Here is a 21,633-nt window from a genome sequence, read left to right on the forward strand (position 1 = left end):
CATCACATACTTGCTGTTGTATATTATCTGTATCCCCTCTGCCAGCCTTGATATTAATACACATTGCCTGCCCTCTGAATAAAGCAAAAAAAGCAAAAAAAAAAAACCCACTCTTGTGGGGAAAGATAAAAGTTGGCAAAACCACAGGGTCTTACTCAAGTGGGCATTTCCTTTGTAAACATAAGTGGGCAAAGTACCAATTATTGTAATAATATTGTAATATTGGAACATGTGGGATAACCATCATTTACAAATCAGGATTTTTAATAACTTGAAAATTCAAGGTCAGCATATTTTAATATAAAATAGGACTCATTATCTTTGAAATAATTAACATAGCTCTTCTGAATTGAGCAAAAACAAATCTGCAGATATTTTATGTAAAAAATATTGTAATTCAAAGTTTCAGTGAGGACAAGTCAAAGGTAGTTACTGAATAGTAAACCTGTTCATATTCTTGATGGTATAAACCAACGATATGTCAAAAAGATTCTCTTTGGAATAGTTAATTTATCTATTAAACCAGGGCTGTCAAACTCCTGGCCCATGGGACAGATGCATCATGCGCTGGCCATGCCCATGTCCAGTTTAGTGAAAGGGAAAAAAAGTCATGTCATGTGATGACGTCATGATGATGTGAATTTGACACCCCTGTATTAAACACATTTTCTCAAAACACAATGCTATAACAAAAGTAGATGAATGCCTGTCATAAGTGAGAGCTTGAATCATGATATATTCCCCAATGAAATATTTGTACCTACTGTATATAGCTAAGGCGTGTGTGTGTGTGTGTGTGTGTGTGTGTGTGTGTGTCAAACTTTGAAGTATCCCAAGCCACAATACAATAAATTACAAAGAAAATGCATATACAGCAAAGCCATAGATGGAATAATTTAAAATAAACTCCTTAGAATTAATTTTCTTTATTAATAAGTATGCATGAGGGTAAACGTGCATTTTATACATTCATACTATCTCAGTCCTCTGGTTTCCTCTTGAATGGGCATGCAAAAATAAAAAGGAAAGGAAAAAATTAAAATGAGGCATACTTCCTTCAACTGGGCACTTCAAAAGAATTCCTTTGAACTTGCTGTTTCTGACATACTTTTTTTTCAACCTGTATTTTATCTGTCAAATTACAGTGCATGAAAAATATTTCAATGATTAATTAATTGTCCTTTGGGTATTAAACCTTATCAGCATGATGGCAGTAAAAATCCGTCTTTGGGTCTAACTAACAAGCAATAAAGGTAGCTGATGAAAAAAACAAACCTGGAGACAGAAGTATGTTGATACTTTCAGTTAAGAGCCATTTGTGATAAGATCTTTGTAATGACTGGCTTCCTCTTAAACAAATAAATGTCTGTGAAACTGATAGAATGAAGAAAACACAATAGAAAAATAAAAGCTTGGTGCTTTATTTAAAGGAATAAAAATATTTTTTCTAATTTTGGATTTCTGAACAAAGAAGAAGTCTTATTAACATAAAATGAATGCATTTAATAGCCCTATTATATTCAGTTAAATAAGTGCAATTGAGTTTAGAAGCACTTAGTTTAGAAGCCAAACTAGCTTATTTAATTTTAAGATTGTTATTTTTTTATGTTTGGAATAGTTTGATCAATTTTCATCTGCTTTTAATCAATGCTCAAATGCATTACTTGGAATCATTAAAAAAAAACTGCTTTTCCTGTACAGCAGTTCCAGAGTTTGATTGGCACGAACATTGATTTGTTTCTACTTTTTTGACTGAATAAAATCATCTTGCCCAATTACTTTGGGGGAAGGGTTAATGCTGACAAATGACAGGTACAAAAAAAGTGCACTGGTTTTCTTCTTCACTGCATTCTTTCTAATGACAAGTTCAGAAAAAGGAATTCTTATCTTGATTTACCTTTAATGGCTACTGCACTGAGATAATGAATTTACTTATCTAACAAGAACATGAATGTTGAAGGATTCTGCCTAATGAAGAAACAAATATTAAATTCAAATCCAAATCAAACTGCATATGTGTTAGGTAAAGTACAGGCACATGATAGGGAAAGAACTTAGAGCAGCTGGAGTGCCTACAGAAATACAATGTGCTTTGAATATGTAGCTTTGAGTAATTTTCCTTGATAAACCAATTAACAAGTACAATGCTTTTTACTCATTTGTTTAATTGGATTCTCTTTATTTAATTTACAACTTGTATGGAGAACAGATCACATATGTTATGTTTATGCAGACATATAGATAACTCAAGAGTTCACAAACTTTTAAACACTACTGTGTTTAACTGATCATTTAAAAAAATAAGTGCCCACTTCTCTACTCTTATTAACATTAAAATCCAGAATTTTCAAACATTGAACTCAGAAGTAGGCAAACTCTTTTTTAAACTATCAATTACCTAGATTTATCTTGTTGGAAGCTTAACTGGTAGGGTAGAACTAATCTTTAATGAATGAATCTATTTTTCTTTTCTTTTTTTCATTCTGAACTGGAGGAATATGTCTTTTTGAATTATTTAGAACTTGCAAAAAGAAAAGGAAACCAAATACAGGGGATTGTTAATTGAAGTAATTAAAACATTGTCAAAAAAAGACAGTCCCCAAAGTATTGACATTAAATTTACGACCAACTTCCTGACTATTTATAGCTGATAAATTAACACATTTCCAAAAGCAGAACACTTTTTAAAGAGTTAAATTTCAATTTATGAAAGGACATTCTGAATGAATTATTTAGTTTTCCGCTCAGATGTTAGCTACGCACTATTGCTGAAAATTTTATCGGAATCTTAAATAATTATGTAAAATATTTGAATGTTCCATTGTTTTCTAAATATACAAGTGATCCTTGCTTGTTGAATCTAATTGGTACCGAAAACTGCTTCATTAAGTGAAGAGAATGTTAAGTTGACAAACAATATGACTATGTCACTTAGCAATAGCAAGCCAGCAGTCTCAGTTGCTATGATTAAACAAAGACCACATGGGTCATTAATCGAGGACTTCATTTGACCACAACTTCCTGTCAGCTTCCCCATTGGCATTGCTTATGGGAACTTGGCACAGAAGTAACAGTGTGACGACATGACTGCAGGAAGCTGCAACATCCTAAGTATGAGGTCTGGTTATAAAGATCACTTGTTCAGTGCTGTAGTAAGTGTGTATGATCACTGAACAAACAGAGACCATCTGTATTTCTGTTATTTAGATTTGCTTTTTCTTGAGGCATAGACAGCAGTACCTCATGTAAAGTGAGAAAACTCCCAAAAATGATGTGATTTCAGATCTACTGGTCATAGCATTATCACATTTCAAGTGTACATTTACTGTTGTTTTAAGAATAAAATCAATCAATAGATTGAGAACTAGTTTGATATAGTAGTTAGTGTAGTAGTAGTAATAAGGCATAAGGCTAGAAAGCAGGAGAGCATGAAGCCTCATCTTGCTTTAGGCATGAAGCAAACTGGTTGACTTTGGGCCAGTTATTCTCTTTCAGCCCTGGGAAGGAGGCAGTGACAAACCACTTCCAAAAATCTTGCCAAAAAAGATGCCCAAGCTGTCACCAAAAGTCAATATTAGCTGAATAAACCCATAGATCAGAATTATGATATTGTCCAATGCATAAGGTTTTGGGTTTGTTCTCAGCATCGTTAAGTGCCTTAACATTTATCAAGCGTACTTGGAGTGCTCAGTCCTACTGCGGAAAATTATTTTTCCCTTTGATCTGACAGGAAATCTGTTTACTGCCACAACTTAACAGCTTTGTTTCATCTTTCTTTCTACCTAGAGCAAAACTCTAGATATTAAACATTTGTTCTTGGAAAAGGAAAAGTGAATCTGTCTTAACTAATTTCAGGTTACAATGACAAGTGAACTAAGAAAAATATTCTTTTAATCATTAATTTAGAGGAAAGCATATGGCCACGTTGTACCGTTCCTGAGCTTGAAAATAGATTATTTGAACGTAAATGCTTAGCTTTTCAAGGATGTAAACAAATGTTCACTGTATAGTAACTTTATGAATGACTATGAGAGTTCAGTGAGACTTCCATCCAAGTTTGCAATATCTGAAGTGTCAAAAGTAGCTGGAAGATATCCAGTAGTACAATTATGCATATGATATGAATATCGTAAACTGAATTATCAGTAGCAGCCTATCAGTTCATGGGAACCCTTTATCAAGTTGTTTCTGTCTGTCAATCTATCTAAATATAGATATAGAGAATATACACATTATATATAATTAGCAGGTTAAAAGATCTGATAAAATGAGAATGATAAAGCAATGAGGGAAGCATTTACAAATCAATTTATACTTTAGGAGTGATTTAATGTAACATACATAATGTCTACTTCACATGCAGATTTATAAATGTATTTTCCATTAATATGCACTGCTAGTAAAATTGATTGACTTATATACAGTATAGACACCGTCTATTTTTAAAATCCAGGAATAGTTCCATACATTTCAGCTTAACTTTTTTAACATATTAACTTTTTTGACAATATTTTTGATAATGAAATCCTGAATACTGTTCTACAACAAAATCATACAAACATCAGCTATTTCATCTCAACTTATGAATCTGGCATTCTGGAGTCTATTACAGGCATTTTTATCTATTAGTAAGGTCCATTGAACACAATATTGGTGGCCCACTCTCATGGCTTTTTGGAAGAGTTTTAAGACTTGATTCTGATGTAAGCTTCCCTAATAGAGATGCTAGAACTTGCAGATGGCAATCATATTCCATAGACTCTAGAGAAATGATGCAATTGTGGTACTAACAGCCATGCAATATTAAGAGAATTTCCTTTTTCTTTAATCTTAATATTTTCTCATATCTGTATGTCTGCCTTATTTATATGGCCACCCATCTCACAACAAGCGACTCTAGGCAGTGTATATATTGTCTGCATCTTTTCAGATAAATGTTCGCTGTCAGAATTAGTCTAATATATCTCCGTAAGTGGTTCATGATAAAAAATGAAGGTGATAATACTATGCCTGCTACCTTGAGTTCCTAGAGAAAAGGTTGAATCAAATATAGCAAATAAATGAAAATTGAAACATTTTTGGTTTTGTTTTAAATCAATACGGTATATTGTTAAATGTACGAAATGTGAAGATGTGTAAAAACATCTCCTGATTGGACTATTGCAACGCACCTTACATGAGGCTGTTGAAAAGTATGCAGAAGCAGCTGCTCAAGCCATATTGGCTACCTAAAGAACGGTACATATAAACATCTTTGCTCTGCTAACCGTGGAGGGTTCTAGTTTGCTTCCAGGCACAATTTATAGGTGTTAGTCACCACCCATAAAGTCCTACATGGCATAGCACCAGGCCAGCTATAGAACTGACTTTGCCCTATCACAGCAGCCTATCCTACTTGTTCTGGCAGGGAAGATATTCTGCAGACCCTGTCTGGTGGGGGTCTAGGAAGAGAGCCTTCTCTACCACTGCCTGCACATTATGGAATATCCTAGCCCCAGATGTGAGGAAAGCACTTCACAAAGCATCAAAACTTGCCTATGTGCCTTGTATGTGCCTACTAAGGCTAACAACTGTGGGGTTGGCTGGCCCAAAGGGACTCCCTCTACCTATATTAACTGCTAAACCTCCCCCCGCCCAAATCATGGAATCTTTCACCCCTTGAAATTTTATGTAATTTTTATAACTTTAAAACTTTTTAATCTTAAATTCTGATTTTAATATTAATTTTACTGATTATATTGTACACTGCCCAGAGCTCCTCTCTCAGATTGGTGGTTAAGAAATATGAAATATAAATAAATGTTACTGTTTAGAGACAGACAAGACAGACAGAGACGAACACAATTCAAAGTGCACTGAAGATGTCTCTCGGAATGGTGATGTAATGTTTACAAATTGCCAAGCTCAGGGCTCAGAACAAGATAGATAGATAGATGGGTGGATGGATGGATAGATAGATAACAGATGTTATTGGGATCTTTTCTTTTTCATAAGAGTTGTTGCTGTCAGTAAAACTGTAAACAAGGTAGTTGTATCAGAATAATACAAACATACGGTATTACTTCTACTTCTATAAGATAAGACGACCACAAACCACATAGTTGAAAAAAGACAGAGTAAGTTGTTCATTTGATTTCAGTTTTTCTGAGACTGAAGAAACTACCATAGGTGCAACCCCTTCCTGCTACTAAAATTACATGGACTGTTGCTGAAATCACCAGGCATGAAACACATCTCCTATATTCAGACAGTTGTCTTTGTAAATGTTGTATTTAGGCAGGAATAGACTTAAAAAAAAAAGACAGAATGCATAATTAAAAAAAATCAAATCTCATACCTTACGCTAATAGAACAGCCATAAACATGCTTACTACAGAGGCAAAGACCACTCTGTTGCTAAGTTTTGTTCCACAGAAATAAAATTTGGCATTGTTGTTCCTGTTCTTAAGAAAAACGTGGATTTTGTATACAGAGAGGCCATAATGTCTGCACATTAGGCCAAGAATTTTTTTTCCTTAATGCTTTACTTTTTGCAGCAGGAAAAAGTAATGCATCTTAATTTGAAAGAAACTATTTGCCAAGTTGTAAAGGTCAAGGAGTGGCAGTTTATTCTGAGTCAGGATATTACTCGGGACCTGTTTTTTGAGTGCTAAAGGTGATTCTGAGGAAACCATAAAACGCTGTGTAAGCGTTGAGGCGGAGGTCAGCACTTAACGAAACACGGGTTCTGTGCAAAGTAATTTGGAAGTATATTTGTCCTTGGGTGTTGCCAAGAGTGACACGGGGAAAAAAAGTAGGGAGTCCCCACCCCTCCTCATCTTAGACAGCCTGTCTCTCTGCTTCTGACCGAAGGATCTCCAAATCCTCTCGCCCCCCCAGAGCTACGTGCGGAAAGCGCCGTCCTCCTTGGCCTCTTGAAAAGCTCGTTTCCCGCGTCTCCTCCGAGGCGCCTCTCTTCAATGGGAGCCCAAACCCTAGGGCAGAAAGGGGAGGGGGGGAAAGCAAGGAGAAGCGGCTGCTCCAGTCACCCTCCCTCAGTCTCCGGGACCAACGAAGCCCGCCCTTTCAGGGTTGAGCTCCGCCCTCTTTGGCCCGTTATAGTGCGTGAGGGGGCGGGAGCGCCTGAGAGTCGCGGGCTGTTGAGCGCCTAGGGGGTAGAAAGAAGCGCCGCGTGTCTGGGTCGCTGCTTGCAACAGGTATGGCTTGGTTTGGCTGACCGGTTTAGCCGGCCAAGCGGGCGGCTTCGTGGAGAGTCCCAGATTCTCCTAGTAGATTGCCCGGAGGAGCCTGCTCAGCTCCACGTGGCGACAGAGGACCAGAAGAAATCCCCAAAGGCGGTGGGGAATTTCTCCCATGAGAGACTTGGGACTTTTTGGCTTTCCCCTTCAATAGAACAATGAAGGGAGATGGAGGAAGATGGAGAAATAAGGGGAAAGGGCCGGAAGGGAGGGGATGCAGGCAAGGGCCGTGGGAGGCGCGTTTCACCTCCTTCGCCGCCGTTTAAATAAATAATAAACGAATTGTCTTTTTCCTTACTAATAAGGTCAGCCAACGCGGAGGCCTGGGGTGGTCGGCCATCGTGCCACGAGGACTCACTCCTTTAATGATGCTTTTTAATGGCTGGGTATTTGGGTTTGGGCCACTTCATCCTAGATTGCTTTTTTCTGTAACTAATAACGATTCTAATTGTGGGGGCCTGGGGAAGATCGGATCCGTCTTCTGCTTTTAAATCCAGTACATGTTAGAGGGAGGTGAGGGGGGGGATGTAAAGTAGGCTTTGGATTTATGAGGTGAACGGATGCTCATTTCAAAAAGCTTCGGTTGTGTGGGGTTCGTCTGTGCGACGAATCTTGTGGGTTTGCAAGCCGCTTAAGTTACAGGCTCCGCGATTTCCTTGCTTGCACGTGTGCCTCTTAATATTTAAATAATTCATTTCCCATATAAAGGGAAATGCCGGATGATTTGTCAGTTTTTCTTTATACTGGAATTGTTTTGTGTTAGTATGTTGTTCTGAAGTATTTTAGGATCCCGTTCTCCCAAGATTTTATGGATAATGCAGACATCCATATTTAAAGTGCTTGCAGAAATTTGCTAAATGAGCTGCTGTGATCTTATTAACATTAAGGTAATAGGAGACAATAAATGGAAGTAATGTATCCATCCGGCTGATGAGCAGTGTGTTTGAAGCAGCACTAAAGTCTAGCCAGTGTTTACATAGTGTGGAATGTAGAAGTATAATGGTACTTGCGATAAGGGGTGAATGAAAGTCTTAATAGGTACGTGAACAGTTCACAAAATTTGGAACAAACATTGCTTTTTGAATTCATTGTGTCGTTAATTTTGGAAAAAGAACAAAATTTATGGCAGTAAATATCTGCCTTTTTCTTGGGGGAGGACATAAGTATTACGAATGAGATGGGTGAAAAGAACTCTTATTGTTTACTGTGTCTTTTTTTTTAACAAAGATCTTTAAAGGGTGCTGATATACAAGATGCTGAAATGAACTCCAGTATAGAATCAATTACACTTTTATTTTCTTTAATCCCAAATATGCTCTCTAGTTAAAACTCTGAATACATAACAGTTTCATTCTGAGCTTCCTGATTTTTTTTCAAATTAAGACTTTCAGTTACATTTCCGAGTACATTGCAACAAACTAATATTTGAATTGCAAGAACTGAAATAGATTTCTAAAATAGATATGTAGATAATTTGCCTAATCCAGAGTCTATGTAAGCCTTGGTTCTGTATAATGAAACTACTATGTATTTCTAGGATTTCCATGTTACTAGTTTCTGAAATGTTTTTAGCAAGGTAGCAAAAGATAATAAATTTGCAATAGTATGGGAATGTTAATCTTCTAAGTATTAGAATGGGTTTCCACTTATATCATTCTTCCTTGTCTTACTCAGAAAAGAAAAGAAGTTTTTGTGAATTGTATTTCATGTCTATTGTTAATGCAGGTGTGCCCTTTTGTGGTATAATGATTATCTAACGACTTTGTTTATTTTTAGAACCAACACTTATCATGTGTGACTTAGTTGAGGCTACAGTTGAGTTGAGGCTCTTCTATAAAAATGATATCAGTTGCAAGTAAAGTATCACTGCAAAAAAGTTGCTGGGATTGTAGTGAATAAAATTGCTTTTTGTCTGTTAAATTTTGATACTCTTTAGAATAATAGTCATTATAGACTATATTTAGATCTTAAGTACTTATTTTAAAAAATATACAAATGTGATCGTGTATTTTGTATTCAAGTAATATGTTTACTTAAGTTTTTTTCTTTCAGAAAATCTTGACTAGGTTTTTTTTCTATAAGAGTGGAGGATTTAATTGGAGGAAAACTATATAGTTTGACAAAATTGAATACTGTAAAATTTCCTTATGTGAAGGCTTATATTTGGAAATTTTCTGGTTCAACAAAATAACTACTGCATATTGTAAATCGTCACTGACTTTAAGCCACTTAAGAAATGGCATGTATTTTTCTTTCTCCATATGCTTTAATGAATTTCTATGATCAAGAACATGTTGGAAGATATGAGGAGTAGCAATGCCATTTCTAGTTGAACAGAAAGGAAATAAAGTTTTCAAATATGAAAGCACTTGAAGTATTAAAATTGCATAATGCTTGCATCTGGCAATTTTTACAAATTTCAGATATCTATACCATTAGATTACACTATTTAGTGTCATTTATCTAAAATGGACAATATTTTGGGAAGGAATGATGAAACTGGTAAAGAAAAAAAAGCAGCTTTACTTAGCTTTTATAAGCTTTCATCTACATTCCCAGTACTGTTTATAATTTTGTGGCTACAAATGTGCCTCTGCGAAAAAATGTTTCATTTTTTAATTCAGCTTGAGTCCAGTCTAGTCCAGTCCTTTTTTTGCATGTTTACTTAGAAGACTTAACTACATTTTAACAGAACTTGTTTACATGTAAAGGCCCAGTTACGTAGCTATTTGTAGCCAGTTTTGATTGATATTAGAAATAGCACACTGCTACTTCTTGGCTTGGAAACCACCAGAAAATCTGAAGGCTGTAGTCAAAATTGCGGGGAAAAAATGGAAAAAGAACGGACAAACTATAAATTCTCAAGAAAACTAAATGGTGTATCTATGAAATCGTCAGATACCAAGTTTGCTTCAACAAATTTAATGTATGTACATTACAGAGTATATGCAAATCAGGTATAGCTTTTAGAAATGAAGCATGCTCATTCAAACTAGCTCAATATAGGAGTGAATCTGAATTGCATGTTACTTTGGATTTTTGAATCATATCCTTTAAGGGCATGTATACTTGCTTTTGTATGTAAAATATCAGCAGGTATTCAAATAAAACTATTTCTGATTTATTTGCATCACTGTTGGTAATACCATGAAAAATTTAATATCCTGGCAATTTTGCAATATTTGGCAAAATTATTTGAAGTTTGTTATTAAAAAGGATGTTGACTTCAATGTTCTTTATCATATAACTTCTCAGCTTTTGTTATGTGGTCATGGGGATGGTGCAATGGTCAAAAATGGCCATGTCACTTTTTTTTTAGTGCTGTTGTAATTTTAAATGTTTACTAAATAAACTGTTGGAAGGCAAGGACTACCTGTAATAGTTTAGTTGTGATAGCTGATAGCTGTGCATTAGTGGAAGCAAATGTTTCACTCTATGCCATTTCCCCCCCTCCCCCAATCTTTTGGGCACCAGGGACCTTTCTGTGGAGAAGGGTTTTTCCGCAGACCAGACGGGGCATGGTTTTGCCTGCTGCTTGCATTCCGCAAATAGGCTTTGCTTGTTTGCATGGCCCAGTTGCTGGCATGTCATGGCCCAAAGCTAGTCCATGGACAGGAAGTTGGGGACCCCTGCTCTATGCAGAACATTGCCAGAAAACTTTAATGAGATGTCTATAGTGATCAGGCATAAGAGAGTACTAACTAGAAAGTCAGAATTTGGATCAGGCTTATAAAGGAATGTTCATTGCTTGATATTAAGATGCTTCCTTTTCTGAAGGAAGAAAAAAATCAGGAAGTATACTCCCAAACAGAAAATGTGTACATAACGTAACATGTCGGAGATACATGAATATTTCATCATTTTCTTGGCTATTATGAGTTCAAGGGGTGAAGAGCGAATGAGAGATTAATTCTCATGCTGCTTTTCTGGCAATTTTTTTTTTCCAAACATTGCAAATACTTTTGGCAATTGACATTTTGAGAATCAATTCAAAAAGCTACTTGAGTCTTTTATAATTAGCACTATTGCAGAAGAATACTATAAAATTAGTTAGATTAGAAAGACAGTTCAGGAAATGTAAGAGCATGTTTTGATTAGTTCCTTTGCAATGCCAGTACATTGGAAAAGATGTTGGGACAGTGAAGAAAGAACTCAACAAGTTATTTTCAGTTCTACTTGGACTGCTGTTGTGCACTTCTGAGCCACTGTGCAAAGATACACTGAATGCTTAAACTTAAGTACTTAAATATGTTGAATTTTGTCTCCTTCATAAATTCAAATCTACACAGTGGTCAGGGTGGGGATCTGCATTCTGACAATCAGGACCTGTATTCTAAAAATTCTTCATAATTCTGCTCAAGATTTCCATGTTGTATGCTTCTGTTCTGCTTGCTTCCTGTTCCTCAATGTCATGTGTCTAAGCTAATTTATTTGAGGGTTGTAAAGAATGTTTGTGAATAAGTAATAGCACAAGACCAGATCACAGAATCATATTAAGTGAGCAAGGTTCCTTGTTTTGTAAGTTATTTTGCAGTGTAGGCTTGACATATTATCTCTGTATTCAATATTGAAGCCTGCTATTAAAATCCATTTCTATCCATATTATTTAAGTATACTCATATTGTATACTGCTGACAATATTTAGGCTATATCCTACAATGTAGTAACTACTATATTTAGATGATGGTCTACTAATTTGCTAATGTTCTGAATTTGAGACAAAATGTCATTTTATGCATTCTATTTCCATAAAAAATTTGCTGATTGGAAAGCCTAATTTCAAATGATTGAATGACCAATTAAATGAGTTACTTGATAAGTTCTATCATGTCCAAGAATAGATAATCCTGGAACTGGCAACCTATGTCAAATAATGAACTGAACTAGTGTTCAGTTTGAACTATTAGAATTTAGATCTTATTGGATAGAAAAATAGCTTGTTGATTAAATATATGTTGATATTCTACTATTTTATCATTTGTAAACTACAGGACATTTGTCTGAGACAATAGTATGTGAAAGCCATATGCTGATTCCACTACTTGAGAGATAAACTCTTGTCAGTTCTAATTAAAAACAAGCTATGCAATCATTATAGCAGATAAGTAGAAACAGTTTAAGAGATAGCACTGGATGATTCTACATTATTTTTACCATTACACAGCAAAATAATGGCTTTTGAAACATACTAACATGTATTTTTCATACAAATATACAAGCTTTAGGTAGACAAACTTTAAAATAATTTTGTTTTAAAAATAAAACAAAATTCACACAGAATTGTCTCCCGATGGAAGTATGTGCAGCTCCAACCCGCCTGGAATTTTATAAGGTCAAAACAACCTTACACTATGATTAGTGCTTTTATTCATGTTCTATTTTAACCTTTTTACTGGAAATTCTGTTACAATACCTTAAATGTATTTTTTGAGATACATATTCTCTATTACATCCCATGCTATTAAATTTAAATAGTTTAAACCAGTATTTGATTAGGATAAATTCCAAATGCACAATACTAGTTGCTGCATTGATTTATTTAATATGTATCTCACCTTTACTATTTTTTACAATAAGTCAAGGCAACAAACAACTTCCTTCTCCTGTTTTTCCTACAACAACCTCCCTCTGAGGTGAGTAGGCTGAGAGAGTGATTGGTCGTGGTCACCCAGCTGGCTTTCATGGCTACTGTGGCTTCTAGCTGGGTTCCTCAGCCACCAGACCAGACTGACTCTCTTTATCCTATTTTAATTAATTATTGATATAACTTCGGATGTTACAGTAATTTTGGTAGTGTGAGAGAATTAATTCATGTGACTTCAGCAGTCTTTATAATGTGGCCCAAATCGGTTCGTTTGCTGCTCCAAACATGCTGCATGTTTACACTTTTTATTTGATTTATAAGATACATTTAGATCCTACCATTACTGTTAAAGCAGCTTTCCCCAAACTAGATGTTCTTCGGATGAATGGACTTGGATTTGGAATTTTCAGAAAATGCAAGACTTCCACCAAGCACAGGGACTCATCTTGCTGGACTTTTGCCCAGCGCCATCGCATGCCTGGAAATGGATCTGGCACACATTAGATGTTAGACTGGCCCTCCATATATATATTAAGCATACCACAGCCTTTAGAAGAACGGAGGCTATATTTGTGTCTTTTTCAACCAACTACAATAGGACAAAAGATTACACCATCGGCCATAGGCAGGTGGATCAGGGGCTGCATCGCTATGGTTTATGATGTGCAAGGGCTCGCCAGATTGAGACAAGTTACAGTCTACTCCACACGAAGCACGGCGATGATAGCTTTGTGGGACACTCAGGCTTTGGTGGAGGAAGTTTGTAGAACAGCAACCTGGTCTTCTCCTTCACCTTTTATTCGACATTACAGAGTTGATACATTTACCTCCGTGGATGCAGCTTTCAGCAGACGGGTCTTGCAACAAGTATTGACAACCTAGACTCAGGACCAGCCGGTGACTTGCCCATAGGATATCAGCTTTAGTATGTCCCATGCTTTGGATCTTATCAATACCACTCTGGAGAAGGAATGTTGGTCTTACCTGAGATGCTCCTTCTCAGAGGGTGGAGATGGGATCCATCCCCACCCTGAAGACTGGTCCGGGGTGTGGGTGTGCGTGTGGAAATTTGCCAACATCAACCATGTGCATTGCTTTGACCTTATCGAAAACTTCAGACCATTAAGAAGGAAGAGGTGTGTCCTCAGTTTAAATAACTCGTCTATAGAGCAAGTAGACCAGAGTCATCCCATGCTGTCTTGATCCTATGTCCACTCTCAGAAGAAGCATCTCAGGTAAGACCAGTGCCCCTTCTCCAGAAAGTGCACACAGACCTGGAGACTTGGGACCACACTGTGGCCCACCCTTAGGACAAGCCAGCTTTGGTACGTCCCATTCTTTGGATTCTCTCGTCAGCACACTGGAAAAGGGGCATTGGTCTTACCTGAGATGCTCATTCTCGGTATGTTGAGAGAGAATCCAACTCCATCCTAGTGACTGTCTGGTCCAGAGCCCAGGAGTGGACAACAAGATCAGTAATCCAGTCAACTGCTACACCTTCATCAAAATTGGGACACAGCCAAGAGAGATGTGGTTACAAAGTTTAAAAGGACTCAGGCTCTGGGCAGAAAGGTGGAATTAACCCATTCTTTGGATTCTCTCTCAGCACACCGAGAAGAATGTATCAGGTAAGACCAATGCCCCTTCTCAGAGGATCTAGTAACAATGCCTGACACAATCAAAATATATTAGTAATACCAATCACTTAATTAAAAAGAATACACTTATCATAAAACATAACCTTTTGCCCTTTATAGCATGACAATGTATAATAAACTAGAATAAATTGATTAATATTTGTCACTTCTTGATAATAAATATGAGATGTCAATGGGCCTTAACTTTGCAGTAAAACATGAGGAAGGACTTAGGACAATAAACTAGATTCCCCCTTCCCCCTTTTATTTAGTTCAGTTGTAACCTAGCTATAGATATTCCAGCTACAAAATGTTTCATCATTTTACCCAGAAATGAGAAATTGCACATATCAATTTGTAACATACTGGGATTTTTCCTGATCACTAGAGATAGACCAATAGAAAAATGAGGATTAAGATTTATCTCTTCTTTCAGTCTTCACTGAAACATCAAGGTAAATTTACATAAAAAATCTAGAAATTCTTATAGGATATGAAGATCATACCACTGAATTCATGCATTTAGTATCACTTCCACCACAGAATGCTATAGTGGTCCCTCCAATAATAGGCAATTCTAAGCTAAGTTATCAAAGGCCTGCATAGACAGTTAGGTCACAGTGCCACTCAGAGATCATATGAACACAGAACCTAGTCTAATGGGATAGGCAGCTTATTTCCAAATCAGGTTTGGGCCAGGAACGTGGTCCTGTTCCAAGTCAATTCTGCCTGTCAGTCATCTGGAAATTATGACAGTGACCAGCCTGGAAAACACTGTCAGAGTGTAGACTTGCAGGACAGACTGTGTTGTAACAAATATAAATCATCACAGCAGTTCAAAGAACCTTCAGAGGGAGACAGACACAGAAGGGAAAACAGCTATCCATATTGGTAAAATGCATACATTGTAGTTCTCGACCACAACAGCAAACTGCTTAAGTCACCAGTATCTGCTCCAGTTAGAGTGCTTCATACATTCAGTGATTTTCTCAGTTAAACAGGCAGGTGAAGTCCTTTTTCTAATTTCCGACAGCTATAGCAATGAGGAACAATTCTTTCTGACACTGGTTGAAAGAATTGCTCTTTTGTGCGGTCACGTTTTTCAACACTATCCAAGGTGATGACCAAGACAAGCTTTTCAACACAGAGATAATTCAAATTGTGCATTCTGTGAAGGTGACACTCGTGGCATTTTCCATGACATCCTATGTCAGAATATCATGCTATTTTCTTAGTTATTTATAGCTATATTGGCAACCTAATACAAATGATCCCATTTGAGCTCAAAAAATCTGTTGCTAAGTAAGACAGTTAAATGAGTTTTGCCCCATTTTATAACTTTGGCACAGTTGTGCAGTGAATCACTGGTTATTAACAGTTGTTAAGTGAATCTGCATTATCCATTGATATTGCTTGTTACAGGGTTGCAAAAGATGATCACATTACCCTTGTACACTGCATAAACATGAATCAGTTGCCGAGCATCTGAATTTTGATCACGTGACCATGGGGATTCTGCAGTGGTCATAAGTGTGAAAAACAGTCGTAAGTCACTTTTTTCACTGCCATTGTAACTTAATAAACAGTCACCAAATGAACTGTTGTAAGTTGAGGAGTACTGTAGAGTAATTTCAGTGCATGGATTTTCGAGGTTCAATGGATTTTGTAGATTCAATATCAGAGACTATTTAACCAACCTCTGGCGTAACTTGACATGTCTTTGGTATAAAAGCATAAATATGACACCGACAGCAAGTAATCTACCATAGGCAGATAATCCTCTGGTTATGATGTGAATTGGGACCAGAATTTCCATCACCAAGCAGTGCATTTATGAAGCACGTCACATGACTGCATTACTTCGCAATAAAAATCTCAGTAGTCCTAAGCATCCCATGTGATTGCTATGTGGGAAGAGATGGGAGTCCCAAGCAAATGGCTGTAGGTGAGAGATGGCTAGTATGGATAGGTTTTGGGCAAGAAGGCAGAAAAGCAGTGGGAGTAACTTGCAACTCCTGCTGGATTCCCATTGGCTTTGCCTGTGGAAAGTCAGCAGAGAAGGTCAGAAATAACAATCCCATAACTGTGGGATGCTGCAACCATTGTAATTATAAACTGATTTCCAAGCCCCTGAATTGCAATCATATGACATCGGAGATGCTGTGGTAGCTGCAGTTTCTCAAACCAATTGTAAGTCCCACTTGTTCAACATTATATGGTTATTGAACGACTGATCTAGTGCAGCCTCAATTGTACGAACTGTATTATTGAGGCTGCATTAGACAGGCAGTTGCTTTGGGGGAAATTAGAAACAATTCAGGCCTTCTGCAGGAGTACTGATTTGTTTGCATCACACTCATTGGCAGTGATTCACAGTCCGCCATAACTTCAGATGGTCATTAAATAACAAGCTGTATTGTTGAGGATTGCCTGTAGTAAAAGACTTCAAAAGGAAATTAAAGAATTTACTGATGATAAATATTTATTATACCGTCCTTTGATTTACACTTATATTCTGGAAAAAAAGTTCACTTGATTGTGCTTCTCTTAAATTTAAGTGAAGCATTAACTTTGCATTTCCTATTGCTACCTCTTATCATAATGCTACCTTTTATCATAATCTTATCAAACACTTGGCTTTAGTTAATTGGCACATATGGAATCACACTTTCAAACTCTAAAGGGTGAGGGAGGTATGGTTAAACCTTCAAGTGTAGCATTCCAGGGTTTTGTTCAGCCTTTTGAGAAAAGCTGAGAGAAGAACAGAGCTGGGATTCAAGTCAATTCTTGGCATTACTTGTGAAGAGTCATGGAATGAATAGATAAGATTTTGTGGAATTATGCACCTTAGGATAATCCACTGCCAGGAAAGAAGTGCCAGGGAGTGAACTTTTCTCTGATTCTGTTTTATGCCTAAGTGTTATAAACAGATAGCAACAAAAAGTTAACAATTACACAATGTAAATTTGCTGCACAATTATTTTTGTTTGAATCTGCCATTTAAAACACTTAAAGAAACACTACCGAAAATTGTTTAGGTGACACTCTAGGAGTAACTGTCCCTAGTCAGTGAGAGTCAGACCTCAAGTATTTTTCTTATGGTTTGTTACTCTGTCAGCCAAAGTTTTAGACTGGATTTGGCATTTTTATCCATCTTATCAGTTATCACCTGTATTTTCTCTAAAAAAGTGTCTTATTTTCTTTTGGGCCCAGTACTAGGGTTTATTTTCATGGGGTGTCTTATTTTTTCCCCATGTATGGGAGACCAAATTCTGCTTGCCCATGGCTGCAACGAAGCAGGAGCCAAGCAATATGCTGGTGATGCAGTGGCGAGTGGAGTAGACTTGCCCCACGTGCCCTGCACCAACTCACCTCAGGGACCCTGCACCCAGGCCATCCACACCTCGACACCTGCCTTGCCTCACAGCCTGGGCACCAACACACCACTTAACCCTTGCTCTATTGCGGTTGCGAGCAAGGAGAGGTGGGCTGGCGGCCATTTAGGTTCCTGCTACACATTGGTGCTGGTGCTGCTTCGAGGCAAGGTAGTTGTTGGGATGTGGATGGCCTGGCTGCAGGATCCTGAGGTAAGCCGATGTGGGGCGGTTCAACATCCCTCTACCTTGCCTGGTGGTGATGGCACCTTGAGCAACCAGATGGAATGGGTGGGTGGTTGGCTGTGAAGGCTCATAAATAGGAGTAGGGCTTATATTAGGTACATGTGTAAAAACATGCTAGGTCTTATTTTCAAGTTAGATCTTACTTTTGGGGAAACAGTATTAACAAGAGTTCTTGTGATGCTGCAAGTTTCTGCATTTTATCTAGAACTTTAATTATTGAAAATTGCTAGATTTTTTAAAATAAGCCATAGTTTAATGCAATCTGGACTACATCATGCAAAAGCCAAAATCAAAGAAACCACATGCTTGTTTAGCATGCAAGTTACATTTATCCACTCATACTTTAAAACTTGTTTATTTTAAAGTGTCATTGTAATATTAATGACAATTTATTCAGATTACAAAGAGAAACCAGGCTTAAACAGAAGCAAAATTATCCTAACTCTTCTTAGCCTAGATGAGAAAGGGTAAAATATGTAATGGCCAAAATTTGTTATAATTCCTTCACATTGAATTAAACTATGATTTAACATGAATGTAATTAATTAATAATAATAATATTAATATATTAATATTAATAATTATTAATTACATTAATAAATGTAATTATGCTTTTCCTTAAAACCTTTGATTAAGAGCTGTTTAGTCTGCCACCAGATCACGTATTTCTCTTTCTCTGAATAGAATTCATTCAGCCTTCTTTCTCTGCCAATATCTTGTCTCTGGCATCTAATTTTCAGTCTAGCAATGAATAGGATTTTTGCTGCATCATTTTTATTAATCACTGTTAATTACTATAAATATACTGTATATGTATAACATGTTTAATTCCTACACATAGCTGACGGTTGTAAATTCAACTGCCAAGCACGTCTGACATGTAGCAGCATATTTTCCAGTCAGGTGGAAATTGCACAATTGACTTTGAAGCAACTTTGTATGTATATCAGGCTGATTAAACATAGGCCTTTATTTTTCTTTTATATTTGAAAAGAATAGGAATTTTTCCAACAATTAAGCTATAAGATAGTAAAAAATATGTCTGGTATAAAATATATGTAGTCATTTAATTTAAATTTAAATTGATTAGTTCAAAAACTAATCTTGATAGGTATTCTAGCAGTTTGCATAGTTTGTGCACAGTTTGCACAATGTCTGATATTCTAATTTATCTAGTGCTTAGAGACCGTGTGCTCTATTGCTGCAAATTCCAGAACTCAAAAGCCAAGTTATGGATACATGTCACATTAGTGTGCTGCCTCTGGAATTGTTTTCTTTTTACTGAATTAGCAGAATTTGGTCGTGGCTATCTTGTGTCACTGTTTTGTCCATGAGAATAAATGGCTGATCAGAATGACTGATTAAAGCTCAGCAGAGACAATAATCAGCATCTTCACCTGAAGAATGAAATGTAATTGGTTACAGAAATTCAAAATGGTTTCTTCTAAGTAATGCAGAAACCTCATGATTAATAGAGAAAGCGAGAAATATTCCTAACAGATCATTAATATATTCAAATTAAACGAATTATGAATTACTATGTTACTCCACTGTTCGGAAGGAAACTTTTTATCATATGATTTGATATGAAAGACCTGAGCATTAAGTAAATAAAATTAGAGATGCTACTTATGTGACATTCCAAAAAATCCTTTTTAGGAAGAGTTCTTAAGTGGGTGGATTTTATTTCAGCTAAATGTTGCGGAGAATGAAATGGACAGTTCTTACATTGTGCAGCTGCTGCACTATTTTTACCTGTTTATTGTAACTATAACAATAGTTATGAATTTCTGTAACCAATTACATTCTGCTAATTCAGTAAAAAGAAAACAATTCCAGAGGCAGCACACTAATGTGACAGCTTAAATACTCAGAGTCATTTGGACCCATTTCCCACATAAAACAAAACACCAGGATCTCTCTCTCTCTTTTTCCCTCCCCTTCCCTTTCTCCCTTTTTCCTCTCTCTTTCCCTCCCTCTCTTTTTCTCCCTCCCTCTTTTTCTTCTTCCCCTTCCCCTCTCTCCCTTTCTCCCTCTTTCTCTTTCCCTCCCCCTCTTTTTCCCTTTCTCCCTCTCCCTCCCTTTCTCCCTCTTTCTCTCTTCCCCCCTCTTTCTGCATTTCTCCCTCTTTCTCTCTTTCCCTCCCTCTCTCCATTTTTCCTTCTTTTTCTTTCTCAACTGACATTGAGACAGGTTAAGTTCAGTTATCCTATTCTTGGCATTTTAAAGATACACAGTATTTCAATTTATTTTCTGAACTTTGACTACACTGTTCAAAGTTATTAAAGTAATTTATTTTTACAACCAGTTGAGATTAATTGAAATGCAGTTTAGAGTTGGGACAACACTAAATATTCTTAACTGCTTAAAAAGAGGAAGGAAATAAAATTCATAAGCCCAGGAAGAATTAGTCTTATTCATTCTTATAATGACTTTATATCCCAGTCTTGTCTAAAACTTGGTGATTCATATGGTCTTAACAGTATGATTTTAACAGAATATGGTCTTAACAGTATTAGAGATAAAATTCAACTATGTTTCCCTAAATATTTATTGTCATATTTTCTAAAAGAAATGCTGTCTTGTTTTCTTTATAGATCTTTAAATACCCATTGAATTACATCAGACAAAATGCCGCCACCAATTGGAGGCCCAGTTGGATACACGCCACCTGAAGGAGGATGGGGTTGGGCTGTGGTTGTTGGTGCCTTTATTTCTATTGGGTTTTCGTATGCATTTCCCAAATCCATTACAGTATTCTTTAAGGAGATAGAAATAATCTTTGAAGCATCAAGCAGCAAAGTTTCCTGGATCTCTTCTATTATGTTGGCAGTTATGTATGCAGGGGGTAAGTTTGCAAACCAATTGAATTTCATTCTTACTCTGCAGTTTTGATAATAATGTTGTGCTTTAATTGGAGAAAAGTGTTATTAATAGATCTGTAGGTAACAGCTATATTAGCTACTGGTTGGGAGAGCTGCCTAAAGTCAGCTTAATACCGAATTTGCGATCGATGGGCTCCTGAAGACCCGCCATGGCCATTTAAAAGAAGGAAAAAGTTACCAGAACCTGACAAACAGCTGATCGGCATGTTTTAATAGCAGAGGCCACAAGAGTTTAAAACTTGATCAGCGAATGCAAGCCTTTGAATGCTTGGCCATCTGATCTTAGCCGATCACCCTGGTCAAGCTAGTTTGGCAGGCAGGACGAATTAAATCCGGTGACTGTGTGGGAAGAGAACCGAAGCTAGTTCTCCAGCTTAGTCCGGCACAGCAGCCGATTTCAGCCTCATATTGGAGGCAGAGCTTCCAGGGGTCTGCTCAGATAGTGGGGAGGAGCAGAGTCCTATAGTATCCAAAGTGGGGAAAAATAACCCAACCTATTTAATTTGCAGAAATATAAATGATACCTTTCCAAGAAATTATTATTTGAATCATTCTTAATTTGTAGTCTACTGCAGGCATGTACAACTTGTTGAAGGGAAGGAGCCACTAATTGTAAATCCTTGTGGGCCTCAAAAAATGTACATTAATCAGCTGTTCCTTGCCTAATAG

General features: G+C 36.8%; 1 protein-coding gene across 2 annotated transcripts in view; it reads left to right on the forward strand.

Annotated features, from left to right (window-relative positions):
- Positions 1–6,958: 6,958 nt before the first annotated feature.
- Positions 6,959–21,633, forward strand: part of SLC16A1 (solute carrier family 16 member 1) — a 30,387-nt gene continuing 15,712 nt past the window's right edge. Inside the window, exons 1-2 of one of the 2 annotated variants that reach the window (XM_026713004.2) lie at positions 6,959–7,196; positions 20,677–20,927. In XM_026713004.2, the coding sequence (XP_026568789.1) occupies positions 20,711–20,927 (217 nt within the window). In that variant the 5' untranslated portion in view covers positions 6,959–7,196; positions 20,677–20,710. Of the gene's footprint in view, positions 7,197–15,884; positions 16,005–20,676; positions 20,928–21,633 lie in introns of those variants that run through there. The other variant, XM_087929319.1, reaches the window with a different exon arrangement.

The sequence above is a fragment of the Pseudonaja textilis genome, chromosome 3 (genome assembly GCF_049901715.1).
Source record: "Pseudonaja textilis isolate UNSWEBS1 chromosome 3, rPseTex1.2, whole genome shotgun sequence".
NCBI lineage: Eukaryota > Metazoa > Chordata > Lepidosauria > Squamata > Elapidae > Pseudonaja > Pseudonaja textilis.